The sequence below is a fragment of the Archocentrus centrarchus genome, chromosome 7 (genome assembly GCF_007364275.1).
Source record: "Archocentrus centrarchus isolate MPI-CPG fArcCen1 chromosome 7, fArcCen1, whole genome shotgun sequence".
NCBI classification, from domain to species: Eukaryota; Metazoa; Chordata; class Actinopteri; order Cichliformes; family Cichlidae; genus Archocentrus; species Archocentrus centrarchus.
In genome coordinates this window covers 12,664,344-12,690,047 of record NC_044352.1, presented here as the reverse complement: position 1 = coordinate 12,690,047, position 25,704 = coordinate 12,664,344, and the positions used below count along the sequence as shown (strand labels likewise).

Sequence of the window (25,704 nt, the reverse complement as noted above, 5' to 3'; positions counted from 1 at the left end):
TTTTGCTTACCTTTACAGCGGGTCTAGCTGTGGAAGTTTTTCTCTGTGCCCGTCCTCTGGACTTGGTCACCTTAGGCCCAGAGAGTGTCTTCATAGTGACAGCAGCATGCTGAAGGATGCAGTCATTGCCACAGTAAACAGAACCTGGTAGTGCTTGTTTAGAGCAACCAGGTCCGATGCACACCGGAAGAGAGCTATCTGTCTCCATCTCAGCTTCAAGTTCAGCAACAGGCTCTGGCCTTGCCTCGGTAGCCTGTTTTTCTTCCTGCTCCTCCTTCTCGTCCTCCTCCACCACTACAGTCTGCTGAAAACAGATGCTCATCTTAAACCCAGAGAATAGACTTTCTTCAAGCAAATCAAATGAGTAATAACACAAATGATGAACTATCACGTGTGCTGTCACACATAAATGAAAGAAAATATTAAAAGGTTTGTGCCAGTGAGCAATCTAAAAATCTGTAACAACCTAAATTAAATTCAAACCTTGACAGCTTGCTGCTCCTCTTGCCCCACCCCTTCTTCAACAGCAGGACGTAGTGTCAAGCATTCAGGAAAGCTAAGCACAGGGTCTGGCTGAGGGTGAGACTCAGCCTGAAGTTGGCTCTGTTTCTTTAAAGTGCAAGGCGGGCAGATGTATTCTTGCCCTTTCTTCTCCATCTGACGGCCCTGCGTCTCACTGACACCGACGCATTCACCGTGGAACCACTCTTGGCAAATGTCACAGCAAATCATAAACCTTAAAGAAGCAGTGAATAAACAGCAGGAAGTGAAAATGGCAAACAGTTGAAGTATGCAAACTGTCCGAAAGAACAGCTCAGCCTAAGAAATCCTGTTACTAAATATAAACATGTACCTCTTATTTTCTTTCTGTCTGCAGATGCAGTACAGAGTATTGGAGTCATATCCTTCAGTGTGTGATTTACTTGAATACTCTTCTGTATTTTCAGCATCTTTCTTCACCTCATCCTCCTCCTCCGGTGCTTCATCAAACTGGCCAGGAGTTAACTCAGTAATCTGAACATAGTCACTGTCAATGATCATGCAGTCTGAGTTTGATTGCTGAGCAGTACTCAGAGCTGTATCAAAGGGAGCAGCTGATCCCTCTTTTTCAGGAGGACTGTGTGGATCAGTTTCTTTTTCCACTTCTTGTAAATGCTGCTGCTCAGCTAAACTGACCAGCACGACATCATCATCACTGTCCTTATCATCTGCAGTGATTGACTGAAACTCCACAGCCCTTCCCTTCCCTCTACCCCTACCTCTACCCCTACCCCTACCTTTTCCTCTGCCTCTCCCTTTTCCCCTTGCCTTTCCTCTTCCTCCTTTCCCCCCTCTAGCCTTTTGGTCACCCTGCTTGCTATTAGAAGTCAGCTGCTCCTTAATCTGTAGCAGAGTCATTTCATCACTGTCCTCTTCGTGACTTGAGATTAAAACCACATCATGGATTTCTTCTCCCTCAGCATTGTCAGAGGCAACTGGCTGTGTAATCTCCATGTCATCCACATTATCAGTCATCTCAGTTTCATCTACAGCCTGTGGATTAGGGGTCTCAATAGCATCAGTAGCTTCTAAAATGTCAGGAACTTCCAGTTCATCTGACATTGTTAGTGACAGGCCTTCGCTGCCCCCAAGCAGTGTGAAAGCAGTGTGGAAGGCAGACCCAAAATCCTGCCATAAGCTGGGATCAAGGCTGCCTCCTGCAGAAGTTTCTGAACCAGTCTTACTATTTTCGGAGACAGGTGAGGAGGGGGCAGACCACTGCAGCTCATCAATAACACTCCTAGCTGTACGAGTAGCCCTCTGTGTGGTGGGGGTCTCTGTGGCGATCTGGGCTGTCTGGTTGGTTCTACGATTTCTGCCTCGTCGAACAATTGGAGGACTGTGGGTTAGGTCTCCAATTTCTTCCATGAACTCTCTTCTAGCAATGGTTGTCCGTCTGAACCCCCAAGACTTTTTCACCTGTGACAAGGTTGGCCTAGCACTTGACTCGGCCTCTTCTGAAGGCATCTGCCGTTCATCTATAGAAAAAGAGAAAAATGGAATTAAGAAAAAAAGAAGCAGCACCTTCTTTTCAAATGTAGGCAACTCACAGACTGGTTTTACCTGAATTATCATCATCAGGGACACTGCTGCTGTCCATTGTGTCCATACTGACATTCATTGACAGCCACGCTGTCCGAGCCTACAAGATTGTTTTAGTTAGTCTATGTCTGTAAGGAATGTTCACAATTCATTAGGTTGAACAAGGAATAAAGCAGAAAACGGGTACCTCTGCAAACTGTAAGCAGACAGCTCCAAAAGCCAAATGTTTTTAGGGCGTGTAAAGAGTCATCTCAATTTGTTTTCCTGTGAACCTGTAAAAATCATGGAGGGACAAAACACCAGAATATCAACATTAAAAAAACAATTTAGCTAAAAAGCTCAATTCCATTTGCTGTTTTGCAACGAAACAGCTCTGCAGTAAACCCCACCCTCATTCAAATTATTCATTAGCACTGAGGACTTAAAAGCTTGACAGAAGTAAGATCACTGATAGACTGTATTAGCTTTAACTCCTGAACAACTAATGGGCCTTTTAGACATGTACTCCTACTCAATAATCTGACGGCATCTTAATTTATGAATGTGAGTGATGGAAGCCTTACCAAATCTGATTGTGTAATATTTATGTTTCACTTTTAACACAGAACAAGTCTAAACCGCATGCAGCTGCTTTAAAAGAAAGGCACACCCAAGATTGCAATTCCTGCCATCTGTGCATCCATCTCATGCACCTTGACTTGGAGCAATAATGTGGGGAGAAATTCTTCTGAACACACTGACATTAACCCCATTTTGCTGTAACATTACCCAGTGTATTATATGTCGTTTGAACACATACAATAGATGTGTGTATACTCTTTAATCTCACAAGGTTTGCTGTCTCCATTGCTGTTGTGGGAATGTCTGAATAAAATTCTGAGGCTCACCAATTTAAGTAACTGATGTCTGAATGAGTGAACGTCATCGCTTGAACATGCAACACTGCTTATGAATTCATATAAATGGTTAAGTGTGTCCAAACTTCTGACTGGTGCTGTTTATACTGCCATGTCAAAAAGAAAGTCTCCACAGGACTTTTCACAAGATTATATGTAGGACTTAACAGCTTGTAGAACCACCTTTAGCAGTAATAGCTGGAACTAATTTTCTGCATGACTTTATCAGGCTCTCACATTGGTATGGAGTAATTTTGGCCCGCTCTTCTGTAGTGTTGCTTCAGTTCATTGAAATTTGCAGGCATTTCTTGAGGTCCCACCTCAGCATTTCAGTCAAGCTGAAGCCTGGGCTTTGACTGGATCATTGAAACACCTTGATTCTTTTCTTTTCCAGCCATTTTGTTGTAGATTTAGGCAACTCACATTGTCCTGTTGCATGACCCAATTTCAACCAAGCTTCAGCTGTCAGACAGATGGTCTCACATTTGACTCTGGAATATTTTGGTATACAGAGGAGTTCATGATCAACTCAATGTGCCCAAGGTGTGCAAGGTGCCCAAGGTCCTGTGGCTGCAAAACAAATCATCACCCCACAGTTGGTATGAGGTGTTTGTGCTGATATGCTGTGTTTGGTTTTCACCAAATGTGGCACTGTGCGTTATGGCCAAACGTCTCTACTTTGGTCTCATCTGCCCGAAGGACATTCCAGAAGTGTTGCCGTTTGTTAAGATGCAATTTTGTAAACCTAAGCCATGCTCTGATATGGAGATGAGGCTTTCTCCTGGCAACCCTTCCAAACAAGCTACACGTGTTCAGGCTTTTTCTAATTGTACTCTTATGAACTTTAACCTTTAAATGCTGAGGCCTGTAGAGTCTGAAATGTAGTTCTTTTTTTATTTGGTTGTTGGTTGTTGGAAGCTAGTGACAGTGTATTAACACACACCCGAATGCTCCAGACCAGAACACTGTCAAAACCTCTGCTTTTATAGAGGTGGTCATGCTTGCTGATGATCAGTTAATCCAAGTGTATTTGATTAGCATCACCTGGCTGCTCCTTACCTTATTAATTCCTACTGAAGCAAAAATGGTGTATTTTTTGTAGGACTCCATAAAGTTCTGCGAAAAACTTTTTTTAACACAAACATATCCTTTTTCAAGAAAGGGGCTTTAAAGCTATTTTTACAGTTATTCAAGTCAACCTGGAGTTCTGTTTTAAAGGTAAGATAAATGGACTGGATTTTTAACAATGCCTAAACTGGGATTAATAGATCTGAAGTGGCAGGATGTCAGTAATTTACTTGAGTGTACTGTACTTCAGTGTTTCAAGTGTGTATGTGGAAAAAGTATATTAAATGACACTTTAAAATTCACCTTGATTACACAGAGAGAAATAATGTATTTTCACTCAACTAGATTTATGGATAATTTTAAGTTATAAGATTAAACCAGCAGTTTGCAACCTTGTTGGCTTATTATTTACAGGTCTTGGGTTCCATAAAGAGAACACTAAAGGATAATTTCACATATAATACACACGATCATGTTAACAAGCTGCTTGAACTGCTTTCAGAGTTTATATGATAAGCAAACTGCAGGAGTAATAAAATATCCAACAAAATGTCGGATACGTTTAACAACGAAGGGTGCACTACTGTTTAATGTGCATAATACTTTAAGATTATCACCTATGCCTTTGCACTTTTATTTGAGGCTTTGCCTTGCAAGTGTTCTCATACTACCATACTAAAGGAAAAGGCGTTAGCACTTTTAGCAATGATGCATATCTGTAAACATAATATGCTGTGCCATTCCCTTGCCTCCTAGACAAATCAGTGCTGTTGGTTTAAAAATAAGATCAGCCAAAATCCGAATTAGGATTAGTTTACGACATGCAACTCGCAGATAGACGTTTATGTTGATTAAATCCAATGTACATTTTCTCACTGTCGTTTATTTCCAAACTCTAATTGCTGTTAATGTTATGCAGTAGAACCAGCTGCTCTGTTCACTGATGCCTCACATTGCAAAACCGGCCTGCTGGAAGTGAGACTTTATGCAAAAACTCAGCAACAAATAGCTGGGCAGTACACAACGTCCCAACACTCCAAACGAAACTATACAGCTCGTACTAATTTAACTAATTCGAAACGCCCCTGCCCTGCAACATTCCAAACACTCACAAGTCGTTCAGTAAAGGCGAAGCAGAGCCGTCTTCTATCTGGTGGCGACCGACATTGTTCTCTGCAGCTAGGGTAGCTAAAGCTAATCTTGAGCTTCTGATTACTTAATAAATACTCTACGCAGCAGCGCTGATTGTCACCAACGACACGGACTCCAGAATTAAATGCTGAACGCCCGTACACAGACACGGAAACCATACCTTCGATGTAATTTATAATTTTCCAGCTATGGTTTGAGTCCCTCAGCAACCTAGCAAGCACCCACAGTACAGCCTTCCATTTTCTGTACCTTGCTGAAACATAATCTCGCGAGAAGTACTGACATAGACGCGGAAAGCAACGTGGTTTCTTCTTCATCTATCAGTGTTCACTGGGTTTGATATGGAAGCTTGTTTCCTCCACTGAAATGTTTTGGGATTTTTTTTTTTTTACTATCCATAGCTCGTAATTTCGACTTATTAACTCAAAATTTCTAGTTTTGAATAACAATTTTTTTTGTGGCTGAAACAAGCTTCCATAGTTTGAGGAGAATGTCTTACACTATAACGAGTACTGTGCAAAAATACTTAAATATTTTCAGCGGTTGTGTTACTATAGGTTTCCCATTTTTTCATTAGTTTTGATTTTATTTTCAGTTTCATTTCTCTTAGTTTCTAGAGTGATTACTTTTGGTGTTAATTTTAGTCTATACACACACACACACAGGTGGCTATTTCCAGGGTCTGACAAAGTAATTTCTTCTTTCGGCAGCTACCTTTAGGGGTCACCATCTCACCCTCTCCTTAGCATCCACTTCTGTCACACCAATCTAATGCATGTCCTCCTTCACTACTTTCATGAGCTTTCTCTGTGGTCTTCCTCTTTACCTTTTGCCTGACAGCTCCATATTCAGCATCACTGCTATCCCTCCTCTGAACATGTTCAAACCATCTCAGCCTTGTCTCTAAACAGCCAAACCTGAGCTGTCCCTCTGATATATATCATTTTTTAAATCTTGTCCACCGTGGTCACTTCCACTGAAAATCTGAGCACCTTCAACTCTGCCACCTATCTTTTTGTCAGCATCCCTGTCCCCAAACCATACATCATAGCAGGTCTCACTACCATCTTGTAAACCTTCCTTTTCACTGTTGCTGCTGTCACAAATCACCCGACACTTGTCTCCACCCTGTCTACACTCTCTTCTTCACTGTCCATTGCTTTGGATGGTTGACTCCAGGTATTTGAACTCATTCACCTTCACTACTTCTTCTCCTTGTTACGATCTGACAAAGTAATATGTAACACCATAATAAGATACAAACAACTTGTAGAGAAAGTAAACAAAGTCATGCAGACATCCAGTCTCAAACAAATGCACCAAAGCCACCTCACACTGGTTGTACTGGCAAATGGAACCAAATTAGGGAATAAAACTAAGATTTCCTTTATCATTTTAAAACATTTTCCCTTAAATTTGAGTTAACTTTACATGATCACAATAGAAGTTCATTTTCTCATTACACTGAGGTCAACTCAACCAACTTATGCATCAAACTGACCATCTTTTTTTTTTTAATTTTGTTCTTCACAATTCCATTTATTGTATATACAATATGTAAACAAGAACGAGACACAAGCTCAAAACAGACATGCTCACAGGAAATAATATCCAGCCAAAATGCAGTTTCTATTTATGTCTACCCAGTTCTTAGCCACAGTCCGACCAGGATTTACTTTGGATATCTGGTTAAACAGACTTTGCTTAGAGCTGACATTCATGTAAAGTAATATACTTTCCAATAACTTTTTTTTTTTTTTTTTTTTTTAAACACATAGAAATGTAATTTCAACAAACATACTATAAAAACATATAACACTATAAATATTGTTCAGGTATCTTCTTACAAAAACTTTGTACAGTTTAAATTTTTAGTTCCTTTTCATAAATTGGATATCTTTATGTAGTCCTATACAACATAAAGCTACAATACAAAAACTGGTAGGAGACAAAAATGTCACCACTGACATGAAGAGGACATGGCTGAAACAATTTTTAAATTTGCATTACTAAAAAAAAAAACAAACAAACAAAAAAAAAACACCTCAGTTGACATGAAGCGGTGGTTTATACCAAAGATAAAACTTGCAAACATCTCTGATGGCACCATGATAAATCTTGATGGCTGTTTCAAATGTTTTGTCTCGCAATATGGAGAACAGTCAAAATAAAAACAGCCCTGAAGTACTTAGGAGCAGCACTGGAAGTGATAAAGACAAAAGTATTATGTGGATTCATACAATCTTGATCAGAGCAGAGAAAGTGGTAAGAGAGCTATAACAGAACTACAGTATGAAAACAAACATACAGACTCACATTTTATTTCTCAAGACAGACAACTTTCACATAGTGAATCCACCTGAACGTAGATGAGGAAACTGAGAATGACATGTGAACCAAAAACATGTCCACGAAACAGATGTACATAAGGGAATGGAAAAAAAGTGATTTGTCACAGAAGTGTGGGCCTTCCGGCACCACATCTGAGCCAAAAGAATTCCCCACAGTGGCCTCACAAAATGTCTGTAGTGTAGCAGTTAGGTCACAGTAACACCAGCACTGTCCTTGCTTTTGTCCATATATGTGGGAGAGTTGCTTTTGTCCGATATTGATCCTGAGCCCGAAGGCAGGGTCTGTGTGGCAGGAGAATGGCCCGATGATTTGACTGATGGCTCTGGGTTGGGGTCTCCCTCTGGCTCCTGCTGGGATGCTGTAGCTATTGTAAAAAGCAAGAAATTAACATGAGAACATGCGGGCTGTGTATATCATCTTTGCTTCTTAAACCACAGGTGAGAGGTAAAAAGGTCTACAATTCCCATTAATAATGTAACCCATTTGTATTCAGGATTTCACAGTTGCGCTACATTTTTGGGGCTGATTTACCAAAGAAGAGTTTTAGGTGCCAGGAAAGAAATGATAACTCTGGGGATGCTTTCATGATTATTTTACATCTGGGAGTCGATGCAAGATTGTGTATATCCAAAGCAGATAAGATGCATTTAAATTTTCCAAACAGGAATGCTATGTAAGAATTTAAAAAAAGAACACTGAAATTGTATCAAGTGAAGTGCACTGACATTAACTAAAGAAAAGACTGATGACAACTTTGCAGTGATAAAGCTCTCCAATGCCTGACTTTTGTGCTCCTTCAGCTTCATCTTTTTTTTTCTTTTTTTTTTTAAATGTGGAAATATAGTAAAATACCATCTTAGCCTTACATTCCTCTCATGCACTGATAATCATGCTTTAGTTCCTCATAGCTAGATATTTTTGATGACCAGTTGAATCACATTCTGCTGAGAGAAGCTTTGTCTAATTCCATCTTTCATTTTGAATGAAGTGAACGACCAATTTACTAGTAAATATAGCAGGCTTCCCAGCGCAGTCACCTTTAGCTTAGTTTTACTTATAATTTGACCAAAAAAGGTAAGCATGTTCATCTTACCTGATTGTGTGCAGGACTTCATGTGCTCTGGCCAGTGGGCTTGCTGACAGGGGTAATCACAGTAACTGGTATTCCAGCAGCAATAGAAGATGGCCTCCTTCCTACAGTTGGCACACCACTGCTTCTTTTTGGTCTCATCCACCGCTTGCTGCTTTTCTAACTCCATCTGCTTTTTCACCTCAGCCACCAATCTTTCCCTTTCCTGCTCCAGACTCTGCCTCATCTCAGCCATTGTCAGTTCTGCATTTAAGAGAAACCACAACAAATAACTCCAGGCTCATCTAGCATGTCACCTGCTAAAATTTGATTTTGAGTCAGGCTGATGAGTGAATAAAAACTTACCCAGATTGTGCTTCATCTCTGACAACTCTTGTTGATGCAGCCACTGGAGCTTCTCGATCTCTATCCTTAATCGTCGAATCTGTGGCAAAAATACATTGTGATTCTAAAAAGTTTGATGTATTATTACAAAAAAAATAAAAGTGCCTATTTGACTGCCAGTGTTTACCTCTGCAATTGTGTTTCCTGATGTGCTTTTGGAAAGATCATTATAGATTTCGGTCATTGTCCCCTTTATTGTGTCCATAATCTGCAAAGTATTGGTAAAAATATGACATCACTTAAAATATTGAGTTATAACCTGGTGTAAAAATGAAAAAACAAAACAAAAAAAAAAAAACAGAGCAGAACTGAAACTTAGATGAGAAGGCTCTAACTTACCTTGTTTGTGTATTTAGCTATATCTGCAGCTACATCAGCTGAGCCTGTAGGGATCTGCAAGTCACCAGACATGAAAGAAGAGCTACCAGATGTGACCTGGGCAGATGTTGATGAGGATGCATTCTGAGGTGGGTCTTTTTGCTGCACTATAGAGGATGATGGTAGGAAAAAATAAAGGGAAATTATAAAACTTCAGGTACACTTTTTTTTTTGTTATGCTGACTATTGTGACGTATGGGTGTATATACCCTTGACTGCTTGTCTGGTTTGATAGCGAGTGCTTGAAGAGGAGTTCTGCTGTTGTGACTGCAGCTGCTGTGGGCTGCGCGTCTGCACAGCTGACTGCTCTCCATCCTGTTGCTGTTGCCTCTGCATCTTCTGCATATGCCACTTCTGAGAAGATGTTTGAAACTTTGTTGGATTCCAAACCACAGCTCGCTGCACAGCCTGAGCAGTCTCTTTAGGCAGTAGGGGGCGCTGTTTCTTTACAGTCGTAGTTACTGGTGAAGAAGTGGAGACAGGAGAAGGTGCACTGGTGGATCCACTGGTGGTTATTGTGGCACTGGGCTGAGCAGAAGCTGTGGTGGAGACGAGGTTGAGCGCTGATGTGACAGAATTCTGCAATGAGTCTTTCAGGTTGGAGGCAGCATCGCGTGCTGGTGCTACTGATGCAGCAGATGAAGGCAGTTTACCTAAGCAGGAAACAAGAAGTGCCTTAAATGTGAGGCATTCTGAATCTCAAAAATCGGCCACATTAAACAGAGATTTGTGAGCAATTAGACTTAGCATTTTATATAGAGTATATTAGATTATCTTTGTCCCTTATGAGAGTTAAGAGGACTAAAATGGATATTCAGTCTGTCTCCAATGATGATGACTGAAGATATAAGATTGCATTTATTCTAGAATAATTGCAAAATATGGCAACAAGAGTATGTTCATTCATGGTTATTACATTGCTGCATATCCACTGAGAGCAATAACACCCTGCAACATGAATTTAAAAACAAAACAATGATGTAATGTTTATATCCTCGGGATGACAAATGCAGAAATAAACAACCCCTGCAGCAAACAAATTCAAAATGAGTCTTTCTTCAAATATTAACGAACTGCTGCTATGTAGACCAAACCCAAAAATTACAAACAATTAAATGGTATTAATAAGGGCATGTACAAATACTTCAGCACCCAGCAAAGTTAGAACTTAATAACACACTTTGACATTCTAGTCTTACAAATTTTTACTGTTTTCCCATGGAGCATTTTAAACGTATGCTTTAGATCACTGTGTAGATGTAGAAGCTAGGTTTAATGTGTTTCCTGCCTGACTGCATGGCATTTGAAACCAAAGCTTCCTGATATTTACTGGAATACATTGTCCCCTCCATTTAGTAATGTTTTTCTGCCACTGACTGCCAAACAAACCCACAGCTTTATACCCCCCCCCCCCACCCCCAACTTGTCATTGTGGCGAAAACACTTAAATTTAACTTCCTCTGCCCACAGCACTTCCTTCCAAAACAATTCCAGCTTATCCAGATGTTGTTTTGCAGACTTCAGATGTTGACTTTTGTGATAATCACAGCTAAGATTTCATTCTGATGATTTTTCAATGTAGACCCTGTTTGTGCATCAACTCAATCAATCAACTGCTCCTAGGTCAGTTAAACAATCCTGCAACTTTGTTGCAGTTATGAGAGAAAGCAATGCCTTTCCACCTAACAGACACAGTTTAATCTGAAGCTTCTCATGGATCATGCAATTTCCCATAACTGACACTCAGTGACGTTTCAAATACTAGAAACTGCAAAGAGGAAGTGCTCATATTTGTTTGGTTGTCATCGCCTCCTTTGCCTTAAGGCCTAATTGATGTTGGAGTAAAGTATGTAATTTGCCAATGGGTTCTTATATATAAATTTACAATTTAACTATAAAAGGAAACTTACATTGTTAAAAAGTCATAATGAGAATTACAGGAGTGAATAAAGTTCATAAATAAGCCTCACCTTCCAGCTTGGCAACATTAGACTCTTTGGGAGTTTTGGCAGTGGAAGATCCCAGCTCTCGTTTTGCTCTCTTTGAGTCACGGCCTCCGTGCTCATCACCTAGGTCAATCACCAACTCTCTTTCAGAATCAGAGTCCTGCTCAACTGCTGATGTAACACCAGCTGCTCTGACATCCTCAGGGGCTTTGGGTTTGTCAGTGAGGGGCTGAGACTGGGGTGTTCTGGGCTTGTCCCGGAGATCTCTATCTGGGCCATTGCTACTCTGCTTCTCTTTGAGCGGGGTTTCAGAGGTGGCTTTATCCCCTGGTACCACAACTCCTTCCTTATTCTCTCCCTCCGTGCTTGCTTTAGACCTTTTTCTCTCCATTTTTTCTTTGTCATCCTGAGCTGAGGTCTTTGGCTTGTGTTCCTCGTCACTGAGATACTCGCTGTCACTCGAGTCTGATTTCTCAGAGTCCTCAGAGTCACTGTGATCCACGTCTTTATACACATCTTCAGATATCTCATCAATACCTGTGTTAAGAAATGCACATTGTGTTACAATACAAAATAACTGAAATATTCTCACATTTTCTGGGATTTGCTATTAATCACTACACAGGAATAAGGTGGCATGACATGCACAAGACAAGAATAAAGTTCTGTGACAAGCCATGACACAAAGTTGTGTATGTACCCAGCTGTGCCTTGCAGCTTTCAATAGTCTTGTCCAGACTCCTGATGGGTCTCTTTGGCGTAGTGGGGGGTGGTGGCACTCCTTGTTGTTGCTGCTGCTGCTGCTGTTGTTGAACCGTCTCACTTAGCTCTTTCAGATCCATTTCAGCCTTCACTCGATCTGAAAGGAACATGCAAATATTTGTTTTAAGCACAAATTATTAATTAATTGACATAATGACAATGACTTGTTGATTATTAGGATTTATGAGAACATAAATCCAGTATATTTGTGCTTGTGTTACTGACCCAGGTTAAGATTGAGGATGCCACCTGTCCCCGCAGTCCTTTCCTGTTTGGGCACCAGTCCAGGGTTAAAGGGTTTCGGACTACCTGACACACTGCCTGCAGGGCCCATCTTCCCTGAAACAGGAGATGCTGTAATAAAAAGGACAAAAACAATGTCATAAATGCAGTCAAAGCAGGCAGAGTGAAGGAGACTTGAACATTTATTTACCAGTGCAGTCCATCGACTCCTCTCCAGTGCTGTAGTGGAGTGCAGGATTCTTGTTGCCCTTATCCACATCTTGCTCCCCATCAGACCCTGTGTGAACCGAAGAGTTCGTACTCATGGGAGACCGAGGCATGTCTGTCATTGAGACCCGCCTATTCATACCACTAGGTGTGCTACTCTTGCTGAGAACCATCTTAGGAGAAGCAGTAATATCAAAGTTGAAGCGAAGTTTATCTGGTTTCTCTGTTTTCACTGTACCAGCACTGGGGTTAGAGGGGTCCACCAGCATTTGTATCTGGTTGTTGGGGGTGTAGGGAGTGCGGAAGGGCGCATAGTTGAAGACCCCAAACTTCTTGCGAATATTTTCCACATAGACCTCCATTTCTTGCATGGCACTGTTGAAAATGCTTTTTGTTTTCTTTACAGAGAAAGGGATCTCTTTGGACATGAGGTAGCAGTTGTTGATGGGAACCCAGGCCCTATGTGGAAGAACAACAACAGAGCACAGTAAATCATTTAACAGATTCGATATCCAGTGGAGATGCAGTGACTCTAAAACAGGGCTCTTCAACTCCAGGCCTCGAGAGCCCCTGTCCTGCAGGTTTTAGATGTGTCCCTGATCCAACACACCTGAATCAAATGGCTGAATTACCTCCTCAGTATGCAGTCAAGTTCTCCAGAGTCCTGCTAATGATTTCTATATTTGACTCAGGTGCATTGAAGCAGAGACACATCTAAAACCTGCAGGACAGGGGCTCTCAAGGCCTGGAGTTGAAGAGCCCTGCTCTAAAACAAGGAGTTTCCTCCATAGTGCCCAAAAGGTTAATCACACCTGTCGTGCTGCCCAAAGAAGCGTGCATCTACTTGGCCATCCTTTTCACGAAGTGCTTTTGCTGGCCAGAATGGAAAGCCCTTCAACTTAGCCCAGACCAGGGGGTGGGGTTGACTCTATTGGAAAGAGAAAATTTGTAAATTATAGTGCTTCACAAATCTGATATCCAAGCTAAAATGTATAAAAATATATATATTTTAATTATGGTATTTAAACAAATGTAAAGACCTACACATGGCTCACAAAACCAGTTGTCCCTTTTTTGGCATGCAGACAGGTAGCACTCTGGACACACCTCAATCTCATTCATCTAAAAATGCATTAAATGACAATGATGTAATTCCATAAAAAAAAAAAAAAAAAGAAAAAAAAAAAACATTTACAAAAATGTCACCACATAATTAAAGCTTCTTTACCTCATGTTCACAGATCCTGACAATGACTTTTGCAGTTGCTGTTAATTTGTGATTACCTAAAATAGATGGACAAGCTTAGCTTACATATTCTTACCACAGTAAAGGGAGTAAAGATGTACATCAAAGAGGCCTACCTCCATTATAGATGATGCAATTATGCAAAATCCATTTCACATCAGCAAGAAAAGCTTCAGTACAGCCATACATCTTCTTTTTTACATTCTATATAGAAATGAAAATAAAATCAAAGACAAGCAACTGCCCTCTTGTCAGTGTTTTATATCCATGTTTTCCTCATACCTCATGTTTATTTCTAATTCTAGTATTTTCTTTGGCTCAATTTTAAGACTTTTCTGTTTTAGCAGATTTTTTGTACCTTCTCTAAAGTACACAAGTCCATGGGGTGGAAAATGTACTCTGCATAATCCGGGTGTTGTTCCAGAGACACAGGTTTCTGAAAAGGCTCAGTCTGCTCAGATTAGACAAACAGGAAATAAACACACAAGTGTAATTTTCTCCTGGATATTTTCAGAACTTTTGCTTGACTATAACACACACACAAAATTGGACATAGAAACACTTGGGACACCCCTTACCCCAGGCTGTTTAATCTTTTGGAGTGCAAATTTTAGTAAGTAGGAGAGTTGGTCTATTGTCAGCATTGTCATCGCCTTGCTCTGGGTTTCAATGCATTCAGCGACTGTAATTTTCTGCAAAAAAATAATTTTCAAAAAAATTAATTAATTAAAAAAAAAAAATCACAATGATAATATAACTAAAATAAACAGATACTAAATTATATCTAAAATGGTATAAGATTTAAATTATTTGCTTTGGTGATTTAGATATGTGTATTCCAAATTGTGCTATCAACAATAATTTAATAATAAATATCCTTAAATGTAAATAAGCAGGCCTAAACTTTAATCTTCTAACATCTTCTCCTGCTCTCACAGAAGTGTGAGCCACGACTTTATACATTTTTGGGGTCAACTACAGGCTAAACAAGGTAGCTTTTGCTTGCTGGTTAAAGCTGTTCATGGCACACAGTCCCACAGTTACTTGTGTATAGCCACACAAATGCACATGACTACAGCAAGATACCTCACACTCTGGACAGAACCAGTCGCCCTCGGGCTCAGCTGGTAGTTTGAGGCACTTGGCGTGGTACACCCTGGGGCAGAGCTCACAGCAGAGCACCTGGCCCTCGCGGTGGCACAGCCAGCAGTAGAAGTCATTCCTGCCGTCCTGCGGTACAACATCAACAGGGTCTGTGGTGAGTGCTGGCTGCTTCATATAGTAAAAGGGACCATGTCTTAGCTCTGACTGAAATGCAGGCAAGAGAAACAGGGGGGCAGGTTTCAAAAAACACGCAGGAACAAAAAGGTGCAGTGCAACAGAAACAAGGCAGCAATAAGGTGGGATAAGCAGGGTAAGCAGCATAGAAGGCAATAAAGACAATGAATCCAACTCAAGATTGTTTTAAGCAAACAAGTTAATTATCTGAACATCTAGTCATGTGACAGTTTCAACTGAAATCAATACTAACCAAACAGGTTCTACAGTGCAAGCTGAGACAAGGCTCATCTTACACCTAAGAGTAAACAATGCATGATGTGGTTCTTTGGTAAATGCCCAATTGGTATCTTAGTTAATATGTTACTACATGAATACAAGTTGATGCATGGCTCACGTGTTTCTCAGTCTAAATTCAAGTCTCTGGCATTCATTTTCAGTAGTAGTGGTAAAATTCAACTGCTACTTAGTTGACCTTTCCCAGAGAACCAAAGCATGTATTCTAACACTGCCACATAAGGTATAACTATGCTCATGTCAGATACCCGTCAAATTATACCAAAATAGCTAAATTATCTTTCAATATCATGCAAGGTCAACACAGGACTAAAGGGAATCACTCAGCACTACATTATCCACCAAGCAAAAAAACCAAAAAAAAAAAAACACACCAATTGCACAGAGCAAAACTTAGTACAAAAACAGTGTCTAAAATAACAAATGTATGTGAATTGACCATGCATTCCTGTCAGAGTTTAAAATCCATACAAGACATACAGTATCTATTATTAAAGCAGCTCACTCCTGCATGATGTTCTATTTTAAAATGCCCAGCATTCAACAAATTATGATCAAAAATCAGTGTGTTCTCACAGGCAATGAGATTTAGCTTAGACTAGTGCTGCTTTCATTTACCTCCAAAGTCGGAGCTCGGAGTTATGTCACTCTCAAGTTGAGTGTGTTCCAGAAGTAAAGTCGTAAACGCAAGGAAAAAACAGGATTTTGCTCCTTAGCAAGGTAGAACCAGTGATGTTCACCACTGCACTACTGCAGCAGGTTCATGGATAGAGCCTGGTCAATGCTCTGTATGGCCTATTTAGTGATTCATAAATACACAACAGTTGCAGTAAAAATTAAAAGCTTTACAATTTTACTACCATTTAGGTTCACTGCTGCCATCTTGGATTGTTAGAGGTTGGTGGGGGTGCTCTGTGTTTTCCCAATTGGAAAGCCAACTTGAAGGGACATTCTAGTTGAAATTTTTGACAGGGAACTAAGAAGTTCAGACTTCAACTGGAACACACAATAGCACCACCAGTATTTCCTGTCATGACTTCCTTGAGGCCTCTCACTCCCTACTTCACCTACTTTGATGTTTGACTAAGGGGTGTCTGTCTCACCCTGCATGTCCAAAACCAACAACTGGCTAACTGGGGATTAATTCTTCAAATAGAAATCTACACCATAGCTACACTGTAACCGCAAACCCGTATGAAACCATATGGTGTAACCTAACGTGCACCTCCTTAGAAACGTAAATGCACATTGCGTTGATGCAGCCCAAAGCTATTGTGATTGGCCTGTTCAGTACCATCAATTCCTCCCATGCATTTCTGGCTGCTTTTTCCCCACAGTTTTGAATTTAGCAGTGAGAGAATAAACAAAATTTTTTTCAGTATAAAGGAATAAGCATCAATATAAAGACTTACAAATGTCAGCAAATACCTGGTAGGGAGATTGCTGAAAATATCAAAATGGACATGAGGGAATTAACAAAAAAGTGGAAGAACTAGAGGGACAAATATGAGTGCCACAGAATAAAAAAACTAACCACAGCAGAGAGTGGGGACCCAGGAGAAACACGACCACAAGGTAATTTAACACATAAAGCACCACAAACAAGCACAAATGCTGGCAACAACGTCAGCCACTTATGTAGATTACGGTATATTGTAGGCTCTACAAAGATTCCCCACATTTGTCTAAATCAGGCCTAACTGTAAGGGATGAGGAAGTAATATGGGATTTTAACTGTTCAAGCTATTTTTCCATTCTGTACACAATTATCTGTGGAAGCCTAAGGCAAAAAAAAAAAAAAAAAAAATCACACTATGAATGCTTTCCATACAAGACTGAAAATGTGCGCCATTATTCCTTCTCTATTATGGCTGTGTTTTCATTCCCTATGTTTGGATTGGCCGTAAACATATTTGATTTCTGATGTGGCCAGGTAACACATGATGTGAACCAGTTTTCTTCAGGCACAACCTAGGCCTTAACATTTTATGAAAGTAAAATCCCATCATTGTAATTGGATAGAGAAGCAGCCTTTGAGAACACACCTGATTTCGAAATGAGCTTACAGGAGCCCTTACCTGGTCTTTGCTGTTACAGTTCATGGCCCCGGGCTTCTTCTTCTTCTTAAGAGGGCTGGGGGAGGTATCTGAGGGAGAGTGCCCATTGGAGGAATGGGTGGGACTTGACACCTTTCGCTTCTGTGGTGCCACTGATCGCTCTCCTGACCCTGGTGGATCAGGGACTGGATGCATAAAGACAATCACGTCGTCACACAACAGGAGGCAAGCTTGCATTGTTCAGTGGATTTACAGCCAACACATTACATAAGCTTAAGAATAATAAAAGGCAGATGTAATAATTTAGTTAAATCTATTAACAATGATAAAAATCCATCCAAAAAGAGGATTAAAAAAAAAAAAAAAAAAAAAGAAAATTACAAACTATAATACATCACTGTCATCAACCTACACTTCTTCCCTTGAGAAACCAAGGGAGGAAGAGTATTTTGAAGTTATTCATTTTCAAGAGAGCAATACAATGGATTCAGTGTTCAGCACTATTATTTTGTAACCATCTAATATTCACACTAGTCTGAAAAGTAGATATTGAAGACAACCTGTCAAATTATTATTTCGTCGTAGTGAATGGCTAGAGGGCTTCCTCGAAACTAACTAGACCCTGTGCAGATTCTTAACACAAGCAGGCAGACTGTCAGGCAAAATGGATTATCTTTGCAGTCCTAAGAGACCAGCAAAATGTATTTGACTCTGCTCCTCAAAATATACAGTAAATAACCTCTACCTTCTCTGTAGCAGAGCTGTCTTGGATGCTTGGCTCTTAATGTGAGGTACTCGGCCTTAGAGACTTACCTTTGGATCGCACAGATGCATCCATCCCTTCTACCACATCAGACTCTGTCTTTATCTCCTCCTCAGCCAGACTGCAGAGCACCGAACAGGAGCACACAGAAACACAGAAAGAGAGGCAAACACAAAGTCAGAAAGGGTGTTCAGAAACCACATCAGCATAGCAGTAAACAAGTGGAACACCACCTAAGGCACCCGGGTCCCAGAGGATCTGTCAATAGGGACTCTGCTGATTTCCATTGTTGTTGTTTTCATTTGATTTTACAACATCTTCCACTTTGTTTTATGAAATTTAAATCCCTTCCACATTATCACTTACAATGGGGTCTGAAAATGTTCTTTATGATCCAAAAGAGAGGCTGTTAAATATCACCATGGTAACACTGATCGCCGCTAAGCACAAGCTGAGATTTGCAACAACACGTAGGGCCATTTAGCTATAATTACCCTGCACCTCTGTCCTTACGCTGCAGTTCTAACATCTTAGTCCAACTAGGTCACAATATTCATATTGTGCTTTCTTTATGACAAACTGAATGGAGCTGTAGATCTATAGCAACAAAAAATAAATAAATAATCCAGAGGGAGTCGGTCCATACTACTGAAGGGACAGCCCCTCATGGCAAACAACAGCCCCTCCTCAAGCCCCTTCAGTAACAACAGGATACCCCTGAAGGATTTGTGCCCATTCTTGGAGACCAGTAGCAAGAGATCTATCTAATAAACTTCAAACCGTGGTCTGAAGTCCATTTCTGGCCTAGACCTCAACTACAGTCATGTTTAATCCATATCGTGTCAATTCTGAGCCTGTTTTATGTCTCTGTTTACAAAGATACAAAAAAAAAAAAAAAAAAAGAAATCCAAAAGCTAAAGATGAAACACGCATACTGTATCTAGCACTGGAAATGACAGATTTCCCATGTCTTTGCTCTTGCGTAGCGTCCCACTTCCTCTGAGGAAAATACGGATGAGAATAAAGAGGGTTTGGCAATAAATGAAGGTCTTTGAGTGTTTGGCTCCTCCTTTGTGAGAGCCACAGAGGGCCTAGTTCCAAGGATGTCGCCTTTATTGAAAAGCCTAAAGAAGAAAACCCACCCATGGACCCCTGACAGGTCACACACTTGCCCAGATCATAGCTTTGGCTACAGGTCTGGTTTCCCACTAGGATGAGTGGTTTTCAGGGTACAACTCAAAGGTCAACCACATTTGTGGGATAATCTTTTTTTTTTTTTTCCTCAGTTCTGAAACTAAAGGAATGCTCTGCATGTCCCCTCCCATCCTTAAAGAGACATTCCATACAAAGTTAAATCAAATGTCAAGTCACTGATAGGCAAAGGAGGGTTCAAAATGCAAATCCTAGAGTTTCATCAACAAAACAATAAGATTACATGCTTACTAGTTTACCAGCTAGTATACCTACGCTAGTTATAATACCAAGTAAACCATGATATATTGACAATCAATGGGTTTTGCAAGATTAAAGCTCGTCATGCTGGCAAAACAAAATACATTGTAGCTCACAACCACCAAGACTTCATAAAATTCAATGTGGCAATCACTGATAGCTTATCTGACACTTGAGAGAATAAAAATCATAGCTTGCATTGTCTGAAAAAGTGACAAACATGGGTTGAGCAGAGTTTTTCATGGCATGTGGGTATCTAGTGTCAGCCAGCCTGCAGTTTCAAATGCTGACACACACACACACACACACACACACACACACACACACACACACACACCCCAACCCCTCCGGGGCCTTCCTGTTCCGGACTGAGTGAACAAACGAGGCCCACATGAAAATAAGAAACCGTTAGCCAGTTCACTCTGCTACGTGTACCACAGCCCTATAAAGAACATTCGCCATCGTCAGGCATCTGAGAGCTGCTAAACAACTCTATTATACACATACTCAATACCAATGGCAAGACATTTACACAACTGCCAAGAAGACAGGATAAGCAGAAAAAAAAGTATGAAGATCCAAAGGGCATTCTCAGATTAGGAGCTATGATCCATCAAAGAGTTAGGCAAATAAATCCTCAGCAGATTCTGAGATATATTCCAGAGAAATCAGGTGCAAGAAAACACAGTATTCCCCCTCAGTAAGTACTGAAGTACCTGATGGACAAAAGGAAACAACACTGAGTCAATGCCTTTAGATTCCACTCCTGTGAGAGACGAGCAGGGTTCTCTCGTCACAGAAAATGGAGGCCACAGCTTGCTCCCCTCCCCCCATCCCCCATCCCCCACTCCAAGGCTCAGACTCGGGCACTGGCACATCCATGCAGGAGGACCAGAGAGATCTGTGGAGATTACAGTCCAACATTACGAGAAACATGGTCTATGTCGAGGCAAACCCTCACGGCCAATGATAGAGACAGAAGAGAAACACAGAGAGGGAGACACAGGAAAATCCAGCGAAGTCAGAAGCACTCATCTGTTTCTTTTTGTTTTTTTTCCCGTCTTCAATCTTGGCTTCCCTCCTATGTGAATACTGCTGTCATGGAATAATTACATTTCATTTTCAAGAAACACAAACCACCACTGTACAACCACAGTCAGATCCTGGCAAAGCTGTATGGCAAAGCTTTTCTAATTACTAATATATATATATATATATATATATATATATATATATATATATATATATATATATATATATATATATATATATATATATATATATATATATATATATATATATAGAATAATCCTTGTTTACACATTAAAACAGATAAATATCTGGCTCTGTTCGGATATCCAGAAATGCAGTTCAATACAAACATCCTATTGCACTCATTATACTGCATCATATTAGAGATGCCACAGAAAACATCTGGGATTTGACTTTAAAAAAAAACAAATAAAAAAAAAAAAAAACATCCTACACAGACCCGAGAGATTATTTGATTTTGTAATACGACAAGACACAACCAGCTTTCAGAAGAGCAACAAACATGCAGACAACTGAAGAAATGAAGAGTTAACTTTTGCTTTTCCTGGGAACAAAAAAAATTAAAAGCATTTCACAAAACAATGACTATGAAAAAAAAAAAAAAAAAATTAAGGTGTCTGTTCTAACAACTCCCAGCACTTAATCAGAACACTGCTAGTATGCACAGCATAGTCTGTATGTAAGAAAAAAAAAAATTGACCTGGATCTTATAAAAGGCTGTAAAGGGTGAATCAAAGATGGCTGTGGAATTTTCCAGAAGGCCTTGCTCTCCCTGCTGCTCTCCCTCTGATTGTCAATCTTTAACCTCAACTGCAGCTGCAATTGGCTGGAGGGCCAACAGGGTGGAACTTTATTGGTCGGCTGCGTTATGCCACACAGATCACAGTGTGCAGGCTCCCCTCTTCCTCTTTAAAAAGCATTTTTGCTGCAATGCAGAGATTTCCCTCTGCCTCAGACAGTTTATTTTCCTTCAGTTTCAGTTAAGGTAATTTGCAAATATGACAGCATGGGGGGGGTGGGGGGTTAAAAAAAAATTTTTTTTTTGGCAGTCATGCATAACTCAGTGTCTGTGCTATTCAACCTCTGTCACCTTCTCTATTGGCTGCATTGCTGCATAAAGAGGCCCAGAGATTTGCTTCAGGCTACACACGTATCTATTATAAAATGTATCATAAATGCTCATTCAGGCGCTGTGGAGTAGTAAAGGTTTTGGTTTCACAGATAGCAATCTTTTAAACTACAAGTAATTTCCTGATTATAACCTTACTTCTTTCAGAATGTTGTGTACATGAAAAAAAAATGCCTTGTGTCAGGCCACAAGAGAAAGAAGTCACTCTTTGTTTCCCCGACACAGCTGAGACTGCTAAAATGGTACTACATGACAAAACACAATGTACTGACTATGATCTGGATAACATGACAGGTTATTTAAAAGCACAGCAATTTAAGCAGCTGCTCAAATGAATTTTCCTATGTAAAACAATTAGATTAACTGTGCTATCCAAATTAACCTGCCTTGACTGAGCAGATCCTTGTCTTATGTTATTCCACAAGTACTGTGTTGTTTTTGCTGATGCCGTTTGAGCTGTGAAGACAGCACAAAATGGCTACTGTCTGTCTGAGAGTGGAGGAAGCAGTTTCACAACAGCAGTGCGGAATCACAGAAGCAAGGGGCAATAAACTCCAGGCCTATGAGTCTAAACAGAGGTAACCAGTTTATGAGGATTAGACTGGAAATGCGGGATTATTATTTGTTTATAATGTGGCCTCATCCTCTGACTAACATGGAGTGTAGAAACCCCAGTGTCAGTACAGTTTTCCTAAACTTATGTAAAAAGTGATAGTTTTCAGATTGTAGATATTTTTCAGATAGATGTGAAACTGTTACACAGAAGCCAGTACTGAGTGATGCCCCACTCTCTGCCCTCCTAACATGCACATCTGTTGCCGCCTGCGTGTACTCCTCATCCTGGGATGACACAAGAAAACACCACAGAGCCAATCCACTTCCAAATGGTACATAACACCCCCTTCCTCCATTGCCCATCCCCCATTATTTCTCGGCCAGGCTAAAACACAAGACTGCCACAACAGAAAGGAGATGTGGGTGCCATTTTTAAATCCAACTCTCTTTTGCATTATAAAAAAAAGAAAAGGAGTTTTCATGGTCCACTCTGCCTTGTGTATGGCAGGCTGTTTGTCTGGGGCACTCATGTGACCCTGAGACATAGAGAGAGAACAAGGGTGAGAGTCGTTAGCCAACCTCCCCCCCACCCTCACCACTGTGGAGCACAGAGGCCTTACGAGGCCTCCAATCCACCCCAGCTCCTCCTCCTCTTGCACACTAAACTGACTTTAAGGTGTGCACATTCATCATTAGAAACCAACAGTCAGCACAACAAGAAGAAGGAAGCCATGTTGTTATCAGAAGTCTGAGATAAAAAAGACAGAGCTTACCTCTGTGGATGCATGGCTGTCTGACACACTGTTATGTCAACACTTATAAAACATGGAGGACACTCTCAGCCCTCAGCCGGGGAAGGCTCCGCTCTTCAGGCAAGGCGATCAGGCCCCGGTGATGTTAGCCAGATCCTGACTGGTCGCTTTCCTCACAAGCAAGATACAAGGCCGCGCCTGATTGGCCGAAATGTTTCCTGAGTAATTATCTTTGTTCAGTGCAGGCAGGGGCAGCACTGTGAGAGTCAGAGACAGGGGAAGAAAAATAAGCACAGAGCTAGGTCTAAAACCACAAAATGATGTGATTAATCTGAGTATTTTTTTACATACAAACCCCATTAAAATGCTTTGAAGCTTCCAACAGTAGAAACTGGAGACAGCCGTCTTAGTTGAAGGTTTTAGAAGTAAAAATGGCAGCATGTAGAGTGTTGAGAGCAGGACACCATGGCTTCTCTGCACAAGCCTCCATTTTTTATGTGGATAGGGCCTTTGTTTAAACTCCTCCCTCCCTCTTGGCTTATTCCAAAGAAAAGCAGGCTACAGCTGTTCATCTATTTGGGCATTTCAGTCAGCAAAAGACAGAAGATTAGGTCATTGAAAAAATAAATACACTTGTATTCAAACCTAAAGATGTTAATCCTTCCCATATATATATATATATATTTTACACACACACAATCTACTGGCAACCTATAAAATACATTTAAACAAAGTACACATACACCTTTCTTATCTTCCAAAATATAGATAATAAATTAAATACTGATTACTTTGCAAGAGTAATTAATAGATTGGTTGATCAGTTACAAGATTTAGTCTCTCATAACTTTCAGTAATCATCTGTGATTAGATAAAAAGAAAAATATTTTGACTATTTGGTAATAGAATATAATAATCCAGACTTAGGAACATGTTCTTTTTTGCTTCAAGTGTCTCATCTCATTTGTTGTGTCAGCTCTTGAGTAAGGCTGTAATTTGGTGTGTTGAAAGGTCTTTCTGATTCTTCCTATTCTCCATTGTTCTATCTACCTGCCCAGGGACTAGAGGTGGAAAATAGCAGTTTTGCTAAAACCTGGCACAATGCATCTCTCCTGGTTTTATACAAGGTTAATGTTTTATTGTGCACTGTCCCTGTCTAAATAAAATAGAAATAGCAGATAAATATGTTCAGTGTAAAGGACTTCATTACATTAAACATAAAATATTTCCTTTAAATTTACCATACTGTGCTTATCACTATGACACGCTTTAAAAATTACACCTGTCTTTTTGTACTTCCTTTGACCCTTAGTTTTTCAGCAGCATTTTCTGCTCCGTGCCAGACTATTTTGTATTTAAAATAATGAAAAACAGTCCGATGTATTTTAAAAGAAAAGACAAACTTACACACACTATAGCCCAGTAATTAGTGATCTGTAAGCGAGCAAAGCAGACTCGCAGTAGATCAACTGTTCTTTTTCAGTGGTTTCCGTGTACGCACAATGGAGGCCTGTCTTCTTGTAATTCACGGAAGTAAAACACACATAAAAGAAAACACTGCCGCCCAACGTGGGGCTCGAACCCACGACCCTGAGATTAAGAGTCTCATGCTCTACCGACTGAGCTAGCCGGGCACTGAAAGCAACCTTGGCCTTCTTCAGTTTTTACCAAATTATAAATAAAAACATTTACATTTTGTATACACACGTTGTGCTTGAAGCGCTACGTGCTGTTGTTTCCAGTCTGTCTCATACTGCCCTCTGGTGCCGTAAAGAAAAGCAATAAAATTAACTTTGATTTGTCTGACTTGTTTAAATTGCTGAGACGTTAGCGGATAATATATGGTCTAAACACCCATAGACTGACCCCAAACTACAACAAAACCTGAACAAAAACGAATTAAACTGGGTATTAACATGTACTTGCATATTTTGATGAATAACACCGCCAATAAAAATAAATAAATAACGACGGTTACAAAATTAATTGACGACGGTTAGCGGTCGACAACGAAAACTACCATATGTTAACATTAAGCTTGCTAACTTCAGCCACTATCATTATGTTTAACGCAATTATCACCATCAAGTTAGAGGAATTAATATTATAACTACATTATATATTGTAGTAACATTAAATATACCGTCAAAAAACTTACTATCTGGAAACTGACTCGGTTAGCCTTTTATCAGATTACATCACCGGTGAGTAAACTTTAACTTCCGGTCACGAAAAAAATGTTCCCCTTGAAAATTCTCTCTAATGTTTTACCCCCAAATACAGGGTACAAGTGTGGTAAAATGTATATTTAAAACTGCTTACAAATTATTTAAACTAGGCTTGTTTTAGTACAAAAGTGCAAAATATATTTAAAATGCCAAAGTACGTACATACATGTATGTATGTACCCACATGATGTGGGCCTGATCCCCTTTCCTGAAGAGTGGCACCTTCCCCGGCTGAAGGCTGAGAGTGCCCTCCATTTTTAACTAGCATTTGATTGTGGTATCATGTAGTTTTCAGTCACACAGAGGTTACCACGTTAACATTTTTTTAGTATTT

The 25,704-nt window shown here is 40.2% G+C and overlaps 2 protein-coding genes and 1 non-coding gene across 9 annotated transcripts in view; all 3 read right to left on the bottom strand.

Annotated features, from left to right (window-relative positions):
- The window catches only part of LOC115783405 (death-inducer obliterator 1), a 28,709-nt gene extending 23,265 nt beyond the window's left edge, over positions 1–5,444 (bottom strand). Inside the window, exons 1-6 of the mRNA XM_030734213.1 lie at positions 5,359–5,444; positions 2,270–2,354; positions 2,104–2,182; positions 854–2,018; positions 484–736; positions 11–304 (exon numbers count right to left, since the gene is read on the bottom strand). Of these exons, the coding sequence (XP_030590073.1) occupies positions 11–304; positions 484–736; positions 854–2,018; positions 2,104–2,161 (1,770 nt within the window). The 5' untranslated portion in view covers positions 2,162–2,182; positions 2,270–2,354; positions 5,359–5,444. The remainder of the gene's footprint in view (positions 1–10; positions 305–483; positions 737–853; positions 2,019–2,103; positions 2,183–2,269; positions 2,355–5,358) is intronic.
- A 1,493-nt stretch (positions 5,445–6,937) lies between these two features.
- LOC115782785 (protein kinase C-binding protein 1-like) lies at positions 6,938–25,368 on the bottom strand. Of its 7 annotated transcripts, none has more exons than XM_030733204.1 (22): positions 25,301–25,368; positions 23,494–23,714; positions 23,164–23,399; positions 18,252–18,322; positions 17,460–17,623; positions 14,893–15,114; positions 14,385–14,498; positions 14,165–14,257; positions 13,923–14,010; positions 13,789–13,844; positions 13,605–13,682; positions 13,373–13,488; positions 12,544–13,019; positions 12,336–12,464; positions 12,049–12,207; positions 11,373–11,885; positions 9,612–10,055; positions 9,364–9,509; positions 9,152–9,232; positions 8,986–9,064; positions 8,644–8,883; positions 6,938–7,914 (listed from the first exon to the last, which is right to left on the bottom strand). In XM_030733204.1, the coding sequence occupies exons 3-22, from the start codon at positions 23,175–23,177 to the stop codon at positions 7,736–7,738; spliced, it is 3,462 nt and encodes a 1,153-aa protein (XP_030589064.1). In that variant the 5' UTR covers positions 23,178–23,399; positions 23,494–23,714; positions 25,301–25,368; the 3' UTR covers positions 6,938–7,735. The 7 variants fall into 7 exon arrangements, 6 of the variants coding, with proteins under 6 accessions (XP_030589064.1, XP_030589063.1, XP_030589069.1 ...); XM_030733203.1 differs by having other exon boundaries at positions 23,498–23,714; XM_030733209.1 differs by having other exon boundaries at positions 14,893–15,036; positions 23,498–23,714.
- trnak-cuu (transfer RNA lysine (anticodon CUU)) lies at positions 24,704–24,776 on the bottom strand. The gene has a single exon. It is a non-coding gene; the product is annotated as a tRNA-Lys (tRNA).
- Positions 25,369–25,704: the final 336 nt, after the last annotated feature.

Coding starts and splice junctions, on each gene's coding strand:
- LOC115782785 (XM_030733204.1), bottom strand. Junction 14,499..14,892: donor GGTTCTGTCCAGAGTGTGAG/GTATCTTGCTGT, acceptor ATTTTTTTGCAG/AAAATTACAGTCGCTGAATG. Junction 12,208..12,335: donor CATCCTCAATCTTAACCTGG/GTCAGTAACACA, acceptor TGTTCCTTTCAG/ATCGAGTGAAGGCTGAAATG.